The following is a 24,069-nucleotide window of genomic DNA, read 5'->3' on the forward strand; positions in this document are numbered from 1 at the left end:
AAAAAAATCTTTAAATTAAAATAAAGAGGTGTTTGCCTGGAAGCTATAGCACAAGCCAAAGTATTCAGGAAGATGAGCCTTGCACATTCTTCTTGTTAGACCTTAGGTACCGAGCATGTTGTCTTCTGATTCTCGCTGGTATTATTAGTGCAGTAATGCCCAACTTCTGTGTTCTTGTGGGAATGTGTGTAAAGTGCTCACTGTAGATACTAATACTAAACTGAGTAATGTTAAGCCATGATCAGTCAACATATTATAGTGACTGCTGATTGGACACTGTGCTAGTTGATGTTGTCAACTTGCTGGGATCTAGAGGGATTCAGGACACAAGCCTAGGGCAAGCATGCCTGTGAGGGATCTCCTAAATTAGGTTCATTGGAATGAGGAAACCCACCTTAGCCATGTGTGTGGCTGTATCCCATAGGCTGGGGTCCTGGACTGAACAAAAGGCAAACAAAAGCTGAAGAGGTGTGTTCACCTTCTGAACCTCTGGACACTGGACCAAATACATCAGGCTCCTGATGTCATGCCTTCCCCAGGATGAACTTCCTCTCCAACTGGAAGTCAGAATAAATCCTATGACTCTCATTGCCTTTGTCAGGATATCTTATGACAACAGCCAGATAAGTGTGTAACACAGATAGCATGATGAGATGAAGATAGGTAAGATCCTGTCTCTGATTTTTAAATATTTTCTATTAAAATTGATTAAAGCTGGGAGTGGTGTTGCAGGCAGGAGGATTCCCATGAGGGCAGCTGGGTATACAACAAGACTCTCAACTATAAGTACAAGAGCCAAGCTGACTAGCCTAGATTATAATAATGATAGTGTGCAATGGTGTGTGAAGAAGCTGGTGAGCTGCTGTTGCTGTGGTTGCAGAAAGATGCTGACTGCGGTACCCAAAGTGGTCTCAACATCTGGGAGGAAGCAGTCATCCTTTTCGAGCCTCTAGATGCTTCAAGTATAGGACTGATGTAATTTGAATGACAGCGGTTCCCATGCGTGCCCCCTCTCTCCTCTCCTCTCCTCTGCTCTCCTCTGCTCTCCTCTCCTCTCCTCTCCTCTCCTCTCCTCTCCTCTGCTCTCCTCTGCTCTCCTCTCCTCTCCTCTCCTCTCCTCTCCTCTTCTCTTCTCTCTCTCTCTCTCTCTCTCTCTCTCTCTCTCTCTGTCTCATTTTCTCTCTCTCTCTGTCTCTGTCTCTTTCTCGCTCTCTCTCTCCCTCTGTTTCTCTCATAGACATTATGTCAATGTGTACTGTGTAAAGATTCAAATGTTTATTTCTCTGCTTCCCTCCCCCAAAGCTAGTTGCAATCTTTGTTCTGAGAATGTACTGTCTTCAGCTGTCTAAACTTTGTTCCCCAATTGTCCTCTCCTAATACCATTGAACAGCTTAACAGCCAATCACTAAGCTGAGCAGGGAATAGGAATGGACTTCCTGGCAGCTCGGGAAGGAGAAGGAAGAGAGAGGACTTAGAGGATTCATCCACAGCAGAGGTCCAGCAGCCTCCATGAGAAATGAGCAGCTGGAGCAGAGACATCCATACAGTGCAAGTGTCTGGGGATTCACACTGGGAGGAAGCCAGATTAGCACAGAGTGTCAGGAGAAGATTAACACTGCTCAGTTCTTGTGCAGTCAAGCTTACTACACAAATATAGTAGGCCAGACTCAGTTATTTGCATGCTAGCCAGTTGAATAGAGAAAGCACAACAAACACCGACATTTTATTTTTTATTTTTTTGCACACATTTCTATTTTATTATGGCAAAAGTGAAAGTGACACCTTCTCCCCAACTGCAATCAGTAAAACTTACCTCAAAAATAACTCAGTACATTACAGGTCTGTTTCAGAATTTTAAAAGGGGAAGGGGAAATCCTTTATGAGAGTTTTTAGATCCTATTTTAAAGGGGCGGGGGAACCGAGAAACAAACCCACCATTGCCCACACAGTCCAGTTGCCATCCTTCCCTCTAGAGATCATGGCCAAGGCTCCTGAGTCCAGTTACGTGTGCGGATTTGCTCAGCTGTTTAGCTGGTGTCCATCCTTGCCTTCTACGCATCCAGCTGTACATCCAGCTCCTCAGCAGAAAGATGTTGCTTTGAGTTCCCGCACATGCCTCTACCTCCTCCCTGGCTGCCTCCACGGGTTCCTCTCCTTCTGCCGCTGCCACCAAAACCCCCGTTCCACGGTTTCCTGCCATGATACCTCTGTCAATGCTTTTGTGCCGGACTTCTCTGTGTATCACGTTATGATGTGACAAGCTGGATGTCATAGGATGGCCATCCGGAGGGACACCGTTATACTGCTCATAGCCCTCAGGGCGTTGGGCTTCCGTTCATCTGCTGTCCCTAAACTTCATCCAGAGTGATCTTAGTGCACAGCTGCTCTCTTCAACGTTCCAAATTCAGCAAAGAGTTCCTGAATATTAGCGTCTGGCACTCCGACGTTTGACACCAGCAGCTTCTCACCCATCTCCATGCCGGCTCCACCCCAGAAGCCTCTGTGGAACAGGTCCTGCTGTCACTTGTCAGGGAGCTGTTTAGGTCTGCTGTATGGTGCAGGCTGGTTTCTGCTAAGGTCTACAGCACCAAGAGCGATGGCAGGCAGGTTTCAAGGGCCCACAACGTCGGTTCACCCGCGCGGTTGTTTGCACTGTGCCACTGTGGCTGCCTTGTGACCCCGGTCCTTCCTCAGCTGCTGCCTAGCTGGCTCAGGTTCACATTAATGATGTCCATTTCGTCGGCCATCCTGTGAACACACACATTTTTAAAACAGTCACTAACATCTCTCTCTGTTTCTGCCTCTCTGTCTGTCGCTCTGTCTCTGTCTCTGTCTCTGTCTCTGTCTCTGTCTCTGTCTCTGTCTCTGTCTCTCTCTCTCTCTCTCTCTCTCTCTCTCTCTCTCTCTCTCTGTGTGTGTGTGTGTGTGTGTGTATGTGAGTGTGTCTATCAGCCTCTTTGTTTTTGTCTCATGATATAAGCTCCCAGCTGCTATTCCAGCCATATGTCTGCCTGTTTCCATGCTCACCTTCAGGATGGTCATGGCCTCATCTTCTGGCAGTGTACACTGTCCCCCAGTTAAATGCTTTCATCAACCTCAGGATGACAGGGACCTGTTCAGCTTGGCCACAAAAGGCAGACATTTTCCAGGAGCAGAGGCCAGGGTTAGGCTCATGAGTCCTGTCTCCTCCCACCACAGGGCCACACCTGGCCTAGGTTGTCTAGGCCAGAAACAGCCATTCTCTCCCTGCCAGAGTCCCAGCACAAACAGCACTGATTGGTTGGAGGGCAGGAGCATGGTTTCTAGGGAATGTATCATTGTGGCCGCTAGGTGGCAGCAGGAGCCAAGAGGCAGCACAGAAAGAGCCCAGGTGCCTGGAAACCTGGGAAGCAGAGGATGCTGAGTAGGCTCCTTACACAGTAACTCCATTGTGCTGAAGTAGGTGCTTCTGAGCATTAACACCCTCGCTGCCCTTCTAAACCGCTGAGCGAGTTCGCAAGGTAACTGCCATCCATCCCTTTGGACGACAGCCCAGGGCTGCACCCCTTCCTTTTAGCAGGCAGGACGGGAGGCAACTGTGGCCTGCATGGCAGGATCCCAGCACTGGCTGGAGTCTGAGCAGAGGCCAAAGGGAGATTCCTTTTGTTCTGCAAGGAGGACTGGCAGAAAGAAATTGTCCATTGAAAGCAAGTCTGGAGCAGCTGAAGAAGGGTCACACTGAGCACATTCAAAAATGAGAAGAAGATCGTAGCCAAGAAGCAAAGTCAAGTCGAAGGTAAGGACGGGAGCAGCTGCTTGGGCCTTTTGTGTGTTGGCTTGTCGCTGTGCTCCAGGAGCGCAGTGTGTAACTAGAAATATTTGAAATGTAAATGTCTATCAAAGGTTGTTAATTTTAATGATGGATACTCATAACCAGAGCTGCATATGTATATATGCACATATATATTTGTAATTTTCAAAATATGAAGTTTAACAATGCAAAGGTTGTAGGATAATGGTAAAGTGTTTGTCTGGAAGGGACAGGAATGTAGTTTCCATCTCTAGCACTGGGAATAATCAGTATATATTCCTATGACTTTCAGTGTTTATTTAATTTCATCATATCAATAATTAATTAATACCAGCAGCCATTATTTCATTAGTATACCAAATATTCTCTGATAAATAGTATTGCAGGACGTGGAAGCACCGCAGGGAAATTCCACTTTTCCTAGAAATGTGAGCTGTTTGTAGTTTTGCAATCCTGAGTAGCCATACCATAGCAACGCTCCACGTGTCTGTCACACTTGGGGTTTTTATGCTTCTACCATGGGAGCGTGAGAACACAACACACTACATGCAACAGTCACAAGAATCGACCAATGTGTTAGTTAATGGACCATCTATATTGTTCTAAGAAAAAGAAAAACGCTGGACATGGTGGTGCATACATGAAATTTCACAACTGAGGAGAGAGGAAGACAGAACTCTGATTTGAAGCCAGCCTGCACTACATAGTAAGTTGCAGGACAGCCAGGGCATAGAGTGAGAGTATACATACAGACCTACATATATGTATGTCTGTGTTTACACATATCTAATTACAAATGAGAATAACTAATAGTAGTCGTAGCAGTAATATTAAACTGTGACCTAAAATATAGAGCCTTCTATTTGCATTGTCGTTGTCATTTTGAGACAGTCTCAGTGTAGCTCAGGATAGCCTAGATCTCTCTTAGTAGCTCAGGCTGCTCTTGGAGTCACAACAGTCTCCCACCTTAGGCTCCTGAATGGCTGAGATTAGAACTGTGCTCTCACCATTCCTCAGGAGAAGTCTCTTCCTTGCTCATGTAAATGTGGAGGTGTGTTGTCCCCCTGCTAGGATCCCTTTGCTTCATTCATTTATTCAGGCTACTTCCACTTTGCACTACTACCAGAGTCTAGAGCTGTGACATGACTTCCCGTCTGAAACCGAGTCTTGAATTTGTTTGTATTCTGGCTTGCCCAAGGGAAGAGCAGACACAAACTGTTGAAATCCAAGCACTCAGAGCACCCAGACATTCCACTGATGTAACTGGTAAGAAACTGATGAGTCCCATGGTCACAGCTTGCTGCAAAGGGCTCTGGGAAATGTAGTTCCCCTCATAGCTAGCCATCCCTGTACCTAAGCATACCCCAGTGATGGCAAGGAGATAGGAAACTTAAGTGCCTTCCTGTCAGTTGCCATGAAAACATCTTTTGGAGAGGGAGTCTTCTAGTGAAATGATATTTTTTCTTAATATATGTGCCTCTGATGCTACTGAGAGAAAACTTTGCACATGCTCACAGGCTATTTGTTTCCATAGCTAAAGTACTTACTCGTGATTTTGCCTCTTAATGATTTGTGAGTTTCCATTTTTCATGTATTGTTGATGTTAGTATGGTGTCTGTTCCACCACAGACATAATTCTCTCTGTCTATACCTTGTGTTTTGAATTTGAAAATACTACTGTGAAGGAGAGATAAACCTGTGTTTTAGGATCCCAAGTGCAGGATTGGAAGGGTCTTGTGGGAGAACAGGTGAGGTTAATCCACTAGAAGACCAAACACCTAATACGGGAGCTTGATTGTTGCCGGCTGAAAAGATCCTGTGACCAGACTCTGGGAGGAGATATATAAATGAGCCCAGAACTGTAGGCGGGGCTTTTTGGAGACTTGGGATAGTTTTGGCTGTTCATCGTTGCAGTTCAAGACGCTCCTAGAGAGAACTGCTGGAGGGAAGGCTTTGGGGCTCCGGCTCCTGCTGAGGTTCTGGGTTCTGGTTACTCTAGGTTTCAGCAGAAGAAATCCTGCACATTGTGGCAGGAGAATTGTTCCTCGGAACTGATATCCTTACAGTTTCGTTATTGTGTCCATTAATCCTCATTTCCTATTGTTTTGGTTAGTCGTGTTATAAGTGACATATGCTTGGTAACTAAGTTGTTCATAAAATATATTGGTTAAGAAAATTGAGCATACACTACTGTCTGATAAACTGAATTTATTTTTATTTGTTCAATGCACCCATTATTTTTATTTAACTTTTGGTTATTGAGGTAGGGTCTTACTATGTGGCCCTGGCTGGCCTGGTATTTGCTATATAGACCAGTAGTATCAAGACCGCATATCATGACTTCTCACAACCAGGTACGAAAACTAGGAAGGTGGAGTTGGGCTGATGGCTCAGAAGTTAAGGAGCAGTGTCTGCTTTTCCAAGCGTCCTGAGTTCAGTTCCCAGCAACAACATACTGACTCACAACCATCTATAATGAGATGTGGTGCCCTCTTCTGGCCTGCAGGAGTACATGCAGGCAGAACACTGTGTACATAATAAATAAATAAATAAATAAATAAATAAATAAATAAATATTTTAATAAAGAAAGAAAGATAGACTTGCTCTTTGATATCATATTTTGCCATTTTGTTAGTCAATTGAAATTTTGCTGGGATTCAGAAAATGATACCCAGAGCCCCACATTATGGCCAATTTGGATTCTGTTCATCTTTCTTTCCCAAAGTACAGAGAAAGAAAGGCCTTTTGACTGAGAGATGACCCTTCCCAGTTTAATAGTGATGGAATCCCATGACCCAGGCAAGAGTGACTTACCAGAAAGAGACTGATAGGCTGTCCTCTCAGACCCCCATCAGATGGTCATCTGGTCTTCTGAGGATATCACAAGACACTTTGTCCACATTTAGAAGAAAATATTTGTTTACCTCTGTATTCCTTTCTCCATGTGTCTCATAGCTTGTGGTTACTTTCCAATATCCCAATTTATAACTCTTTCTTGTTACTGTAAATGGTTTTGTTTATCCCACCCTTTGGGGGGGGTTAGACAGAATTTCTCTGTGTAACAACTATGGCTGTCCAGGAACTAGCTCTGTAGACCAGGCTGGCCTTGAACTCACACAGATACACCTGTCTCTGCCTCCCAAGTGGTGAGATTAAAGGCATGTGCCACCACTGCAGGCTTATCCACTATTTCTTGAAGGCACAAACTCTTCGTATACTTTCCATGCTGGGTGTTTTTTCTCCTGACACATTAATAAATTCTGTTACAAGCAATCTTGGCAAGAATTACATATAGTCCCAATAACCAAAATAAAAATTTCAAAATATTGTACTTTTAATGCTGAGTGTACAGATATTTTTGTGAAGAAGATTCCAATATTATTTTTAAAACCATTTAAAAATAGAGAATGGACCCATTTCTATAATAGCATCACTTTAACAAACTAACCTGACCTCTTTCTGACAGAGGGCTAATATCCCCTAATATCCAAATTATATATCAAGAATTTAAGAAATTAAAAACTACCAAGTCAAACAATACAGTTAAAAATGGGGTACAGAACTAAACAGAGAGTTCCCAACAAAGGAATATTGAATGGCCAAGAAACAGTTAAAGATATGCTCAATGTCCCTAGTCATCACGGAAATTCAAATCAAGCAACTTTGAGATTCCATCTTACATCTATCAGAATGGCTAAGGTCCAGAACTCAAGTGACATCACATGCTGGCAAGGATGTGAAGAAAGGGCAACACACCTCCTATGTTGGTGGGATTACAAACTTGTATAACTACTTTGATAATCAATCTTGTCTTTTCTCAGAAAATTGGGAATAGTGCTACCTCAAGACCCATCTATTCGACTCCTGGGCATATGCCCAAACGATTCTCCAACCACACCACAAGGACATTTGCTCAGTTATGTTGATAGCAGTTTTATTTGTAATATCAAGAATCTGGAAACAACCTAGATGTCCCTCAACTGAAGAATAGATAAAGAAACTGTGGTATATTTACACACTGGAATATTATTTACCTATCAAACTCAAGGAAATCTTGAAATTTGCAGACAAATGGATGGATCAAGACACAGTCATCCTGAGTGAGGTAACCCAGACCCTGAAAGACCCAAATGGTATGTGCTCACTTATAAATGGATATTAGCCCAACATAGATGTCCTCTGAGAAACTCCACCCTGCAGGGGATTGGGACAGATGCTGGGTCTGGCTGCTGGACTCTGAACAGAGCTCTGAGAGTGGTATGGAAAATGGGGATAGAAGGACCCAGAGAGCTCAGGCACCCCTCATGGAGGCCATCAGTCTCGACAGATCTGGACAAGGGTGTGAGTGTGGGCTGCACAAACTGATACACCAACCAAGGACATTGCAAACAGAGAACCAGAAGCCCTGTTCAGCCCTAGCAGATGGACAGCTCATTCTCCACATTGGCAGGGGAAGGAGAGCAGGAACTGGCTCTGACAAGAACTCAGGTACTGGTGATTTCATCACTGACCCTTGTCACGGTGGCCTTGGGGGGACACAGAGAAAGGGTATGCAGGCTATCCTCATGAGAACTGATAGGCTGAGATCAGAAGGCGGGGGCTATCCCCCACGACATCTGATACCTAGGGGAGGGGAATATGGTGGAAGAGGGAGGGAGAGTTCGACAGGAAGATAAGAGCAAGGGGACAACAATTGGGACAGAATGTGGATAAATTATAATAAATTTAAAAATTTTAAGCTGACTAGACGAAACTGAAGAAATATCACAAATGTGTTATGTTTTGTTGTTCTAAGGAAATGTCTCAGGCTTGGTATTTTATGTAGAAAAAAGATTTACTATTCTCAAAGATGTGAAATCTGAAACATATTACCCCGTGTAGAACTCACTAGGAAGGCATCAACCTCTGGGAATAGAAGAGTCTGTAACACAAGCAACCACACTGACAGGCAGTAAAGCAGAAAGACGTGATGATTTACCCTTTTGTCAAGCCTCTCTCAGACACTAAGTCAAGGAAGGCCCCACTCAAAGATTCCACTCAGCTTGTCCATTCGGCCTTCTTTGCAAGACACACAGCCACACTATGACACCCTTTCCTTTTGTACCCCATCCATGGAGCTCACGGGATTCCCTTGCAAGGATGGGTGGTGACTCTGCTGTCAGGCTTAGGTTTGACTGTTCCTTCTTTTCCATCTTCAGTTATTACAGAGATTGGGGGCTCCTTCCTAGTCATGTGACACAGAAAGTGCTATGTTTGCAGATGTGGAGAAGAAACATCTGTGTTTTTTGTTTGTTTGTTTGTTTGTTTAATTTCGAAATTATATTTATGTACAGAAAACTTATTGTACATTTAGCCCAGCTTAGTGGCGAGCTCTTTAGCCTTTGCCTTTTCCAGTTTGGCAATTCGAGCCACAGATTTAGGAGCCAGTACGTTGCCTCCCCAGTGGCGACGGATCTCATCATATCTGTCGTTATAATTGGTCCTGATAGCTTCCACCAGCTTAGCCAGAGCACCCTTGTCTTCTGAGTTAACTTGTGTGAAGGCAACAGTGGTGCAAGTCTTCCTGTGGACCAGCCGCCCCAGCCTGGCCTTTCTCTTGATGATGCAGTAGGGGACCCCCATCTTTCGACATAGGGTAGGCAGGAAGACGACCAGCTCAATGGGGAATACGTCATGGGCAATCACCACCAGCTGAGCCTTCTTGTTCTCCACCAAGGTAGTGACTGTATTGACCCCTGCTCGAAGGACAGGTGGTCTCTTAGTCGGGACGTCCCCTTTCCCAGCGGTTTTCTTCTCCGCTCGCGCCAGCAGCCTTATGTTCTTCTCCTGCTTTGTGTCTGGCCTGTACTTGTGCGCGAGCTTAAGCAGCTGGGCCGCTGTCTGCCGGTCCAGGGCCTGGGTGAACTGGTTAATGGCGGGAGGTACCTTGAGCCGCTTGTAGAGGATGGCCCTCTGCCGCTGCAGTCTGATGTAGCGGGGCCATTTGATGAAGCGAGTGAGATCTCTTTTGGGCTGGATGTCCCAAAAGAATACGTAGTGTCCTTCCCATCTCTCGATGACTTTTTGTTTGAAGTGTATTTTTTAGATATTAAAGTGGCCATAGCAGCTTGATTCTTAGGTCCATTTGCTCAGAGTCTCTTTTTGCCGCCCTTTGCCTTGAGGCGATGTCTGTCCTTGCTGTTGAACTGTATTTGTTGTAGGCAGTAGAAGGATGGATTCTGTTTTAGCATCCATTCTGGAAACCGGAGTCTTTTTATTGGTAAGTTGAGGTCGTGATATTGACAGATATGAGTGAAAAATGATTATTAATTCCTGGTGTTTTGTTGTTGTTGTTGGTTGTGGTGTGTTAGTGTGTATATATATGTGTGTGTGTATGTCACAAGTGTATGGCATGTATGTACACCTTCTGTTCTTTTGGTCTTGCTAATGTGAGGTTATTTATGTCCAGTGTGTTCATGGGCATTGTTAACTTCATTGAGTTTGATTTTTCCTTCTACCACGTTGTGTCAGGCTATGTTTGTAGATAAATATTGTTAAAAATTGACTTTATCAGAGAATATCTTATTTTATCCATTTATGGTGATTGAAACTTTTCTTGTATAGTAATCCGGGTTGCAGCACATGTGTCCAAGCCCTTCTGCTTTTAGAGTCTGCATTGAGAGACAGATACAATTCTAAGAAGTCAGCCTGTATATTTTACTTGGTTGTTGTGTTTTATATTTTGTTGCAGCTTTTCATATTCTTTCTCATATCTAGTGTTTTTATTATTATGTGGCATAGGGTATTTCTTTCCTGGACCAATCTATTTTGTTATTTTGCATGCTTCTTTTGTTTGTTTGTTTGTTTGTTTTTCAAGATAGGGTTTCTCTGTGTAGCCTTGGCTGTCCTGGTCTCACTTTGTAGACCAGGCTGGCCTCGAACTCACAGCGATTCGCCTGCCTCTGCCTCCCGAGTGCTGAGATTAAAGGCGTTCGTCACCACCTCCCAGCTTGCATGCTTCTTGTACCTTGATAGACATCTTCTTTAAGTTAGGAAATTTTTCTTTTTATAGATTTGTTGAATCTATTTTCTGGGCCTCTGAGGTGGTATTTTTCTCCTTTTTCTATTGCAGTTAGTCATAGTTTTGGTCTCCTCATAAGATCCCAGATTCCCCAGATTTTTTTTGCCAGGAAATTTAGGTTGTATCATTTTTTTTTAAACTAATGTCTCCATTTTCTTCTATTGTATCATCAGTGCCTGAGATTTCTCTTTCATACACAATCTGAGAGGGAATCCTGCCACTGTCCTTCCTTGTAGTCCTAAGACTTTCATTTCCAGGATTCCCCCATTTTCAGCTTTCTTTATTGTTTCTATTTCCATTTTTAGATTTTCACTGTTTTATGTTTTCATTCAAGCATTGTTTAGTGTATCTTAGTTTTATTTAAGGGGTTTATTGGGTTTCTCCAGTTGTTTGTATTTTCCTGGATCTCTTTAAGGGATGTATTCATTTCCTTTAAAGATCTCTATGAAGGTCTTTTTCTGGTGCCTTCAGCTATGTTGGGATATTCAGGACCTGCTGTGCCATGATAGCTTGTGCTTGTTGGAGACACAGCTCCTGACTGTTATTGATTATGCTCCTGTGGTGCTATCTAGGTATCTAGGTTTGACATGATTATTGGTGTAGGTGTTGATTTCTGGGTTTGTCTTGTAGAGGTGGGAGTATTGTTTCCGGGTTTCTGTTTGCTCCCTGGATAGTCTGAGAGTGTCTTGGCTGAGTATTGGATTTTTTTACTATCCTGCTTGGCTGCTGTGTTCATGGAGAATGTTTGTTTTTCTTAGAGGCTGGGCAAAAGGAGTTCAGGGAGAGATGGCTTTAGGGATCCACAGGAGGTGTGGATGGGATGGGCTAGAGGAAGGTGCCTCTGGTGTCCAGTCCAGTGCTTGGGGTAATTGTGAAAATCAAGGTCTGGGCTGAGAAGATAAGGTTGTAGATCTGTTGACAGCCTACCTAGGCTTTGGGCAGGCATGGAATGTGGTTGATCAGGAATGTGTCTGCCCATATAGGGGCTTGACTCAGATATGAGGCAGTTGGTATGGTCTGTTTTCTCCACAGGAGACATGGAAAGTGGGGAGGAAGCTTTCTCAGGTATTCTATACAGTGTGTGAGAATTGGGTGTACAGAAACACATAGTGGGCTCTCTTTGGGCAGGCTACCTGGTCATCTGTCCATCAGGGCTTGTGGTTGAGCAGGGTGTGTGTGCCCATAGTTAGTGGCTCAGGCAAAGAGATGAGGTAGGAGGAGAAGGGCAGATGGGGATGGTCTGTGGTGATGACAGGAAGAGAGGAAGAAGCGTCTCTAGGGCCAACCCTGAGTAGTGACTGGGTCTCAGGTACCAGAGAATGGTGAAGGTTTGGAGGCATCCCACCGAGTCCCATACACAATGTCTTCATAGTGAGCCATCATGTTCTTAGGGATCAATTATTTACCATAATCAGCTCAGTCAGGGGGTTGTCAGGGAACAGGGTGGTAGGCTCTGACTCCAGATCCTTTTAGTAACTAGACAAAGCATTTCTAACTGATCTTTGATTGGTCCTGGCCAGCTTGTGGCCAGGGACAGCTGCATATGTAGCTGGGTGTCGCAGACAGGAGGACAGGTCATAGAGATTTTGCTTGGTAAAATTCCAGAGGCCTCTGACAATCCAACATGATCTCTAGACATCTAGAACAGCTGTTGAGGCTTGGATTAGTTCCAAGGATCTCTGGCTGATAACTACTGTCCCTGAATATTATGCATGGTCCAAGTGTAAAGCTGTTTAGAAATCTGCTGTTTCTCCTAAAACTGTTTTTTCCCTTAGAAATTTCATACAGGGAAAACTTTCCCACAGAGAATGCTGAAAGGGCATCTTGCCAAAGTCTTGAGACAATGATAGAGATTTTTACTCTGACTGTGAGCAGCCAAGCAGAACCTGCAGGAAAGAATGTTAAGACCTTGACATAACAGTACCTGGCTAGATACTGTCACCTGTAGAAATATTTGTTAGAATATGTTTTGAGAGCCCTAGAAGGGGGTTTGGATCATCATGCTTTACAGATATTTTACAACAGAGGATCCCTTGGCAGTTATCCTAGCTTGGATAGCACAGCTGTTGGTCTGAGACTGGAAGTAGGTCAAGTTTTTCTTTCAATAATATTTAGCTCAAGGTATGATGATCCTCTGAGCACCTTATAAACACATTGGCTGTAGCCTGGGGAAATGTATGATTAAACTTTCCTGTGTATTGTTTAAAAAATAAAGATGAGGTCATTCTGCCCATTGCTTGAAAATTGATTGATTTTTGTTAAATGTTTTGTTGTAGGTTGCAGATCTTTTATATTTCCTTGTTACTCTTTTGATTTTTGATTGCCCTAGTGATTGTTAATGATAGGAAAAAATCATCATGTAATCTGTAACAGCATAATAATTGAACGTCATTTCAATAAAATCTGGGTTTGGCCCAAGGAGAGGGCAAGCAAGTAAGAGACATGAGAGAGCAAGCTAGAGTGAGATGGGGAACAGCAAGAGAGGGGGATAGATAGGGAATGGCAAGAGGGATGGGTAGATGGGTAACAGCAAGAAAGAAGTTAGTTAGCAGGACACAAAGCAAGGAAGCAAGCAAGGAGAGAGAAGTCAGACAGACAGCAAAGGAGACAGAGACGGAGAAAGATAGAGAGGCAGAAGAAAAGTTCTCCTGGGCTTCAAGACCTTCAGCTTCTACCGCTTATGCCTGAGTATTTCCTTTTCCTCCGTTCCTCACCATCTCAACAACTAGTTCCTCTAGCTAGTTGTTCAATCAACGCTTGGTTTCCCTTAAGCAAACTGCCTGCTCAGTTCTCCCTGCTACAGATCTACCTCTCTTCTCTCCTCTATGCAGTTCCTGGGGTTGGTCTTGGGGAGCGGGGGCCAGGGAATATCTGTGGATTAACAAGGTCTCAGAGTATGCTGAACATAAACATAGTTTGTGGTCAACCTGACCCGATACAGAGAATTCTCCCTGCACTGAAGGCACAACCCTTTTCCTAGAGTAGGAACATTATTCGTGATCAGTAGTTCTTGGTGAGCCTGACCCTGTCCAGGGAATTCTCCCAGGACCAGGGTAGAGGTCTGTGTGCTAACAAGGAAGTGTAGATGCTTGTCACAAAATGGAGTCTGACTGCTCTTAATGTGGTGTCTTCAGGTGAGCTTATTCAGCAGTAAGACTCAGGAAACACAGTTGGCCTAGATTAACAAACAGAGGGAGGAAGCCTCACAATTGCATCTGGGGAATCAATGTTCCTTTGCACCTTCACCTATCTTTGTCTTCTGAAGATGTACTATATTATGTTATGAGTTCCTTGAGTTTTTGTTGGTTTGAAGAATTTCTGTGGAGAAACAGTTTTAGTTTTCTTTTCTTGATCTCAGAGCCTCCCCTTTCCTCTTTTCGTGGCACATCTGTATTTGCTAGTTTTTGCAGTAATCAGTGTTTGCTGGATTGGTAGTAAAATTGATTGCTATGGTTAACAAATTTTTTGAGGTTTTTAAACACTTTCTGATATATTATTGCTTTGTGTCCTTATTAGCTTCATTTCTCAGCATTTCAGTGTCTACAGTCATCAGTTGATGGCGTGCCCCTACCAGACTGGCTGGTTGCTCTGTATGTCAACAATTGTGTTGATTAAACAATACAATTGTTTAAGACTCAGGAATAGCCTTTTTTTACGATATGAAAAAAATAGTAGAAGGGATCATGCAGTCTTGGTTCATTGAGTAAACATTGATTAAGGCCCTGTTGTGTGCCTAGCTGGGACACTAAAGGCAAAGGAGAGGTAAACACAGCCTTTGAGAGAGATCACCTAATGTGCAAACAATACGCCATACAGTAAACACTGTGGGCTCTTGACAGGGCCTGACAGTGAGTAACTTTTCTTTGGAACAAGACCAAAGAACTTCCAAGAAGAATCTGAAGACTGAGGCATGAGCAGAGGGACAAACTAAGAGTCTGAGCCCAGGCTACAGACAGCTAAATCAAAGCATGTGCAGCCATGAGGTGACACTTCTACTTGTCCAGTGAAGGACTTTGTTTGTTTAGATTTATTTATTTATTCCATATACAGTGTTCTGCCTGCATGTACACCTACAGGCCAGAAGAGGGCATCAGATCACATTATAGATGGTTGAGAGCCACGATGTGGTGACTGGGAATTGAACTCAGGACCTCGGGAAGAGCAGTCAGTGCTCTCAACCTCTGAGCCATCTCTCCAGTCCCCCAGTGAAGGACTTTTGGCAGCAGAATCAAAGTCCTGTTTTTTCTTTGTCAGTCCAGCTTCTGTGCCTCCCCTTCTCCAGGTGTTAATCTCAAAGCAAACAGGCTATGCATCCTACCTAATCTCCAGCTTGGGGCGGGTTCCACTGGCAGCCCAAACAACTGCATCTGCCAACATCTTTACAGCCAAGACGAACCTGCAGACACGGCTCAGCCATCAGTGGGGCTCCACACCCTATAACTAGGAGGACAACTAGGAAGAGCCTTGATGTGGCAAGGCTCTTCCAATGAGAATGGCAATGTCTCTAAGCAAGTGGGCGTGGGCTGGATAAGGGAGCTGGCTTGGCATGTGACAGTAGCCAAGCAAGAGAGAAAGCTAGGACGCCATGTTTGCCCATAGTTATTTACTTTATTTCTTTTTGCATGAGTTTGTATCCTAAGCTCCCGAAACAATGGGCTGTGATTGGACAGAACCATCCAAAAAACTTGTTTGCCACCTGAGTTTCTTTAGGTTAGAAGATTCAATCACAGCAGCAGAGTAGCAAGTTACTTTTTAAAAAGTGGTACACAAATAGTGATGCTGCTGCCGGACAGAACCTGGTGATGGTCTCTTTTGGCCGAATATGGAAAACATTAGGACTTGAGATGGGAAACGTCATAGAAATGTGTATACAGAGTTTAATCAGCTGTTCTTGTAGGACGTGGACGATCAGGAGTGTTGAGAGCAATGCAGACAGAGGAAGTCCAGGCCAGAGGATTTCAGTAAAAAATAGACGCCATAATTCTTCAGCTAGTAGTCATTTGTGTGATATTTGGGTCCAAAATCTTTGTTAATCTTCTCCTGCCCTGAGAAAGTGAGTAAGGCAGAATTTTAAAATAATGGGCTGATTTCCTAAGTGTACTATTGATCCTTGGATGATTTTTACTAGTGGCTCATTAAGGACCACAATGTAAAAAAGTAACAAATGGTGTAGAAATAAACACAGGGTCTGTGGTTTGTAGAAAAAGAACAACAGTAGGTAGTATCAGATGCAGACCAATGCTGAAACCGAGTCAGGAACTTTCAAGGAGGTGGTCACCATTCCAGGGCAGGGCCTTGCTCTGGTTGGAAACCTAAGAAGATGCCCTAAGGGTGACACTTGATCCTCTTAAGTCTTGAATTAAGGGAAGGGTAGACCAAGTTATTTCTAGTCCCAGGAAGCAACTTCATACAACACCTGCTTTAACTGTGGTCCAAACAAGGTATGATCCATCCCAATATAGAAGCGCAATTGACAGCACCACCCACCCATGCTATACTGTTCCTGGAAGGAAGAAGCTTCTTCCTCTGTGGTTTCAGTTCAGCACTATTCCTGCTCTCTATTTCCAGAGTCATAGCCCCAGTGAGGAGACTGTGAGAATTCATTGCTTGAAGGCTTAGGATAAAAAAGCCTGGGTTGTATTTGGAGAGCACAAGATGTTGAGTTAACTGAGCTATGAGAAGTCAGCCATGGAGAGATGCATGTAGGGAGTGGAAGTAACCAATCTGAGAGATGTATGACAAGTTTCAGGGATGGGGACATCTAAACCCTTTGAGACTGAAGCCCTGTGTAACTGAGACGGAGCTAGAGGATTTATTCTTTGCCTTCTATCATGGTTTCTTGCCTTGGTCCTATCTTCCCTCACTCAACACACATTCCTCTCTTTGGAATGGGAAGGGCTATCCTTTGCCAGTGAAGATTAGAAAGTAGTAGCTTGTTTTCTGAATTGAGAAGATGTGGCCATCAAGAGATTGTCTTGAGAGTCAGAAGAGACTTTGTTGCAGACTATTCAGATAATTGAAGTTGACTAAATGCATTTTCATCATGGGATGACCATGAGCCTAAGGCGACAAGAGTCAGATGGAATAAAAACACAAACACTCCCAGAAAGGATGATGTCTTTGAACACTTGTTCGTGATTTGTGGCTTTCAGGATGTGACTTGAGTGTCTGTAGACTCAACCTACTTCCTGTCTTTGTGTTTACTGTGCTGTGGTTGAAACTGATCACTCAGTACCCTGCTCAAGCCCTCACCATTGTAGAGTCTTGCTAAATGACATGAGATACAGTGGATGCAAGTGCTCTTCAGTGCTAAGCTATTTTGCTAGCTGAATGTAGTTCTAAGGTTAGTTTTATTGTTTTTGTTTTTGAAGACAAACTGTTTAGCTCTGGCTGTTCTCAAAGTAATTATGTAGACCAAGCTGACCTCCAGCTTAGAGGTCCATGTGACTCTCCAGAGTGCTGGGATTAGATATGGGCCAACTTTGCTGGCTTTTGGTTTCTTTTCATGTATATTAGTGGCTGATGTGCCTGGAACGTAGGGTCTTGTACTTGTCAAGCACATGCTGTTGTGCTGACCTTCATCCACATCTTGGATATTGAAATTTGGCAGATTCTATATATTCTCTTTCTCAGGATAGCGTGTATTCCTGACATTAATACTCGCTGAGCCTTCTGAATTGTTAGATTGCAGGTGTGTGGCATTTTTCCTACCTTTTGTGTTTGTCTTGAATTTTTTTGACTGAATATGAGTCTTTGCCTATGGGCATGAATATGCACAGTAGGCTTTGATCTTTTTAAAACCTGCTTTAGGGCTGGAGGGATGATGGAGCCATGGTTAAGAGCACCACATGCTCTTCCAAACATCCCATGTTCAATTTCCAGCAACAACATGGTGGCTCACAACCATCTGTAATGCCCTCTTCTGTCTTGCAAGTGTACTTGCAGGTAGAACAATGTATTCATAATAGAAAATAAATAATTTTTAAAAAATCTTACTTTATTTGGGGCTCATTAATGCCTCTCTCACCCTTTCAACCCAGCACCTCACATTAGGAGAGAAAAGGGCTGATAGGGACTATGGAGGTCACCTTCTTACACTCAGTTTCTTGGAGGTAGGTTCCACTCTTAGCTATCAGGATTCAGCTGACCTATTAAATAGCAAACCCAAAGTTCAGCAAATGTGACTGCAGTGACAACAGCGGAATCCTGGCAGAATTCTCAGAAGCGTTTCTGTTGAAGAGCATCTCAAGGCAGGAGCAATTCTGAGTAGCCAGGCAATATAAAGCGATGCAAAAGGGATTGATCTTTTGTATTTGGACTATATTTACTCTCCCATAGTTCATACAGGATGTTTTTCAAATGGCAAAGAACATTTCCCAGAATGAGGCAGTTCTTTTTGTAATAGAAAAACACCAAACACCCTCACACAAGACAGTTTCTCATCCCACACTTGTGATCAAAACCAAAACATGTTTACAGTGCACCCCATGTGTGCGTGGACTTCACAGTAGTCAGTAGGTGGCCTCAGAACTCATGAACTTGGAATAATGGGTAGTTGTGAGCAGCCATGTAAGTATGGCCATTGAAGCTAATTATTTGCAAGATCATCAAGATCTCTGAACTGCAGAGACATCTCTCATGCCCATGTAATTCATTTAATACCAACCCTTGCACCCAGGCGTGGTGGAGCACACCTTTAATCCCATCCCTCAAGGATGCAGAGGCAGGTGGATTGCTATGTGTTTGAGGCCAGCCTGGTCTAAAGAAGGAAGAACAGAACAGTGAAGGCTACACAGAAAATACCTGTCTCGGAAAAAAAAAAAAAGGGAAACAAAAAAAAGCAAAAAGGAAATCAACATTTATATTGCTAATATTTTTTCTTGTTCTGTTTGAGGTGGAAGCAAAAAAAACTCACTATAGGTAGAACAACTGAAAATGAAACCTTTATTTTCTGAGCACAGGGATACGGCCACATTGGGATCTGAACTGCATCCTTGAACAGAGACTGTACAATATTTTTAAAGGATGGGGAAAAAAAGGTGGAGGAAGGGGAACCAGAACATTGTCCCATCATATTTTGATTCAGGGGTTGAGCCAGGAAGTTTCCATCAATCAGGATAGGAGTGGCCTTCTGGACCTGGGAACATGAACCTGATTGGCCCTGCCAACAAGATGGAGAAGTTGTCCTTGAGTACCAGGCTTGATCAGGATGTAGGCAGAAGCTATAGTAGGGAGGGAACACATAGGATGGGAGGTGAGCTTTCTCTTGAAGGCTGTATTCACAATGCAGCAATTTTTTCTTAAGTGTTTGGGCCAAGAAACATTTATTCTTGAAACTAGGAGGAATTTACAGTAGGGGGTTTCCAACAGAATGGGGGCAGCATGGAGATGCTCTAGGCCCCTCAACCTTATGGGTAGAGTCTGAAAACAAAAAATGAGAGTACTGAGAATTAGTTTCTTTGCCTGGTTCCCAAAAATCTGTTCTTGTGTAACATGCATTTGCTGTTAGTACGATCTTATCAGTGTTACAGTTTAAGCTGGGCACTTCAGGAATCTGTCAGATGAATACAGAACTAGAGTGAGTGTGTAATTCTTTGTAGGAACTTCAGTAAAGTCCTCTGGGGTCTTTCTGTTTCATTACTTGATTTATGTAGGAGTCAGGTCTTAATAACTACATCTGTGTGTCCCTGAGCTCATGGCATAGACCAGTCTGTCATCCAACTCAATGAGGTGCACCTGCCTCTGCCTCTTGAATACTCTTATTAAAGGGATGAGCCAGTACAACCAGCTTGTCCTTTTTTCTTTTCTTTTGTTTTGTTTTTAGTCTTTAGTAATAGTTCATACAGTTTCTCTGATGAGGGCTCAGTACTGTTGATGTTTCTTATCTTTCTCTCTCTCTCTCTCTCTCTCTCTCTCTCTCTCTCTCTCTCTCACTGTCTCTCTCTCTCTCTCTCTCTCTCTCTCTCTCTCTCTCTCTCTCTCTGTCTGTCTTTTCTCTCTGTTTCCTTATCTGTTAATTTTCATTTCTCTTGAAAGGCTATATCCTATTCAAAGAGTTCAGAAATGATACCGAAGAATCTTATTCACTTTCCTAGGTGACCTAAGTCACCTAACGTGACCTGCTGAGTACAGTAGAACTTCTGTGTCAGGAAATAAGTGGAAGAAGCCCAGAATGATATGAATTCTATGTCAGAGAATTATACACTTCCAGTGTTGTCACTATCATGCTTCCTGTCGTACACATGTTTGGGACATTTTAGGGTGCAGTGAACTTGGATGATGTGCATGTGAACTTCACTCGGGAAGAGTGGGCTTTGCTGGATCCTTCCCAGAAGAATCTCTACAAAGATGTGATGCTGGAGACCTATTGGAATCTCACCACTATAGGTAAGACTGTGACAAAATTTTTTGTTTTCAATTTTTAAAATCCAAGGCACCTGTTTCTTTACTATTGATGCTGTTTTGTAATTTGAATTGAAGCTGAGGAGGGATGAGGTGATTAAGTCAGGCATGGTTGTCAGATTCACTGAAGGGAGTATCGTAAGTTTGACCTAATTTCCAAAGATATATCATATATTTTCTGGTACTATGTTTTAGGATACAATTGGGAAGACCACACTATTGAAGAACAGTGTCAAAGATCAAGAAGATATGAAAGGTAATTCTCATGTGCAAGCTGATATGAATATGCATCCCAAGAAAATGTAACATGTCCTGCATATTTTAAAAGAAAGCACTGCTTTATGTGTATTGGGGATGAATACAATCTCACAAAACTATGTCCATAAAGGGCTTTTTTTTTTTTTTTTGGTGTTTCAAGACAGGGTTCCTTTATGTAACCTTGACTATCCGAGACTCACTTTGTAGACCAAGCTAGCCTGGAACTCACAGCACTCTGCCTGCCTCTGCCTCCCAAGTGCTGGGATTAAAGGTGTGTGCCACCACACCTGGCTCCCTTACTGTCATACCATGTTATATGTGTAGCATGTATCTCAATGTGCACAGAAAGTACACCTATGGGATAAGTGATAAATATATGTTCAAAACTTTCTAATAAGCACATAGTCCATAGTAAAGCAGTTTAGTGAGGGGACAGTTTGTGAGAGTCAAGAAGGTTGTTGTGGAGAAACCTTAATCCTTACACCACCTGTCTATGAGGAACAAGCATCTAAGTGTGTGACTGCAATATGGAGCCTTTTCACTTGTTATTCTTCTTTTAATAGCTATATCTTATGTCACAATGGATACAGGCCATGTGAGCAAAGCGGTATTAAAGGAAGCACCATACCTCTGTGTCCCAGAACAAACAGAAGCTATGTTGTAGGCCCCACTTTTGAGTAGACTTTCTGAATGTGATACAAGTTTTCAGTTCACTGGTTTTCCAACTTCATTAGAACCATCCAATGAATTTTATGAATGGAATCAATGTTGTAAGTCAAAGGGAATTTTATGAATGGAATCAATGTTGTAAAGCTCTGAGTTCTTGTTTTCTTTAAGTACATGAAAACCTATAGAAAAAGGATGCTACAAATGTAAACCATGTAATAAATGCTCTGAACATCACAGAGGTCTTCAGAGTCTCAAAACAACTTCCAAAGAAGGGGGGCACCATGAATGGAAACAAAGTGAGAAGATCTGATACTTTTTTATCATTAGACCAAATTGTAAAATTAATTCATAAAGATAAATTGATTCATAAGTGTACTGAAAGTGATAAATTTTCACATGTGCCAATTATCTTTGCAGGAAGGAGAGAAATCAAACAAGAGAGAAACCGTTCGAATATCCTGTATGTGATAAAGCCTTTGCATATCACCGTCATCGTGAAAGACTTGAAAGAGTTGATGCTGGAGAGAAACTCTATGAATGTACCCAGTGTGGTAAATCCTTTACACGTCAAAATAATCTCCAAAAGCATAAAAGAACACACACTGGAGAGAAACCCTATGAATGTAAGCAATGTGGTAAAGCCTTTGCATATCACAGTAATCTCCAAACACATAAAAAAACACACAGTGGAGAGAAACCCTATGAATGTAAGCAATGTGGCAAAACCTTTGCACAGCACAGTCATCTTCAAAGTCACGAAAGAACACATACTGGAGAGAAACCCTATGAATGTAAGCAATGTGGTAAAGCCTTTACACAGCAGAGTAATCTCCAAACACATAAAAGAACACACAGTGGGGAGAAACCCTATGAATGTAAGGAGTGTGGTAAAGCCTTTGCACAGTACAGTTATCTAAAAAATCATGAAAGAACACACACTGGAGAGAAACCCTATGAATGTAAGCAATGTAGTAAAGCCTTTGTGCAAAACAGTCATCTTAAAAATCATGAAAGAACACATACTGGAGAGAAACCCTATGAATGTAAGCAATGTGGTAAAGCCTTTGCACATTACAGTAATCTCCAAGTACATAAAAGAACACACAGTGGAGAGAAACCCTATGAATGTAAGCAATGTGGTAAAGCCTTTGCATATCATCGTAACCCCCAAATACATAAAAGAACCCACAGTGGAGAGAAACCCTATGAATGGAAGCGATGTAGTAAAGCCTTTACATGTCACAGTAATCTCCAAATACATAAAAGAACACACACTGGAGAGAAACTCTATGAATGTAAGCAATGTGATAAAGCCTTTGCACAGCGTAGTTATCTTCAAATTCATGAAAGAATACATACTGGAGAGAAACCCTATGAATGTAAGGAATGTAGTAAAGCCTTTGCCCAACACAGTCGTCTTAAAAATCACGAAAGAACACATAGTGGAGAGAAACCCTATGAATGTAAGCAATGTGGTAAAGCCTTTGCATATCATAGTAACCTCCAAATACATAAAAGAACACACAGTGGAGAGAAATCATATTAATATAAGCAATGTGGTAAAGCCTTTGCACAGCACTATTATCTTTGAAGTTACATAAGAACACACCCTGCAGAGAAACCTTGTGAATGTCAGCAATGTGGTAAAACCTTTGCACAGTACAGTTATTTCAGACTCATGAAGGAACACACACTGGAGGAGAACCCTATGAATGTTAGCAATGTGGTAAAGCCTTTTTATGTCACAATGATCGTCATGAGGCAACACACACTGGAAGAAAATCTTGTGAACATATCCAATATCGTAATGACTTTCCACATCATAATAGTTTCCAAATATATTTTGAAAACTGATGTGGTCAATTCAGAAAAGTCTGAATAAGGTCACTGCATTTAAGAAGCATATTAAGATACTTGATTCTGTAGGTATGTCTTTCATTGTATATAGATATTGTAATTCATAAGCAAATACCCTGTGTTTCACAATAAAAATATTTGTTATATTTGAAGTTGTGCATGGTAAGGATTGTGTTTGAACTATTATAAACAATAATGTGTTAAAAAGACCATGCTGATCTTGTATATTTAGTACTTTGAATGGAATGGTTGATATTTGGTGTTGGACAGCTCACATGTCTACACCCAGGGCCTTATTTCCTGTGGTGGAATTACCTTATTAAAGTGACCCTTTATTTTATTTTATTTTGGTTTTTGGTTTTTGGTTTTTCGAGACAGGGTTTCTCTGTGAAGCATTGACTGTCCTGGACTCACTTTGTAGACTAGGCTGGCCTTGAACTCACAGCGATCCGCCTGCCTCTGCCTCCCGAGTGCTGGGATTAAAGGTGTGCCCCACCACGCCTGGCCACCCTTTATTTTTAAAAGTAACATGTTGCTACATTTTCTCTGTTGCTTCTAGCCAAGGGCTTTCTATCTGGCAGTCAGCAAGATCACATGGTGTGAATGTTGTTGCCATCTTTCTGTAAATAGTGAGTTGTTCATTAGCTCTGCACTGATTCTGTCTGTCTTAATGCTGGCATTAAGAGCATAAGCCTCTTTTCCCCAGTAGTGTAGGCTTTGAAAACTCTTTTAAGTTATTGGTGCATTTCATACTTTGTATAATCTATATCTAAAATTACATCTTTTCATCACTTTTCTAAATTCATTTAGATTAAATCTTGCCTTAAGCTCCCAAATTGCTTTGCCATTAGCTTTAATGTACATTTATATGTTTAATTTATTTTCAAATTTAGGTTCTGTGTAGTAAAAAAAAATAGTCTCCAAATATATAAAATAACTCATACCAGAGAGAAACCCAGTGAAAATATCCAATGTGGTCACAAGTGTGCATATCTCTGTCATTTTCAAAGGCATAAAAGAATACATACTTGT

At 42.4% G+C, this 24,069-nt stretch overlaps 2 protein-coding genes across 2 annotated transcripts in view; one reads left to right on the plus strand and one right to left on the minus strand.

The window, feature by feature from the left end:
* Positions 1-24,069, plus strand: part of LOC311583834 (uncharacterized protein) — a 249,954-nt gene that overhangs the window by 97,227 nt on the left and 128,658 nt on the right. The gene's annotated exons all lie outside the window — the stretch shown is intronic.
* Positions 9,141-12,234, minus strand: LOC311583063 (large ribosomal subunit protein eL8-like; the record flags this gene model as incomplete). The annotated part of the gene is made up of 2 exons (XM_084756411.1): positions 9,141-9,850; positions 12,165-12,234. The coding sequence occupies 2 exons, from the start codon at positions 12,232-12,234 to the stop codon at positions 9,141-9,143; spliced, it is 780 nt and encodes a 259-aa protein (XP_084612537.1).

The sequence above is a fragment of the Acomys minous genome (genome assembly GCF_964271855.1).
Source record: "Acomys minous genome assembly, chromosome: 14".
NCBI lineage: Eukaryota > Metazoa > Chordata > Mammalia > Rodentia > Muridae > Acomys > Acomys minous.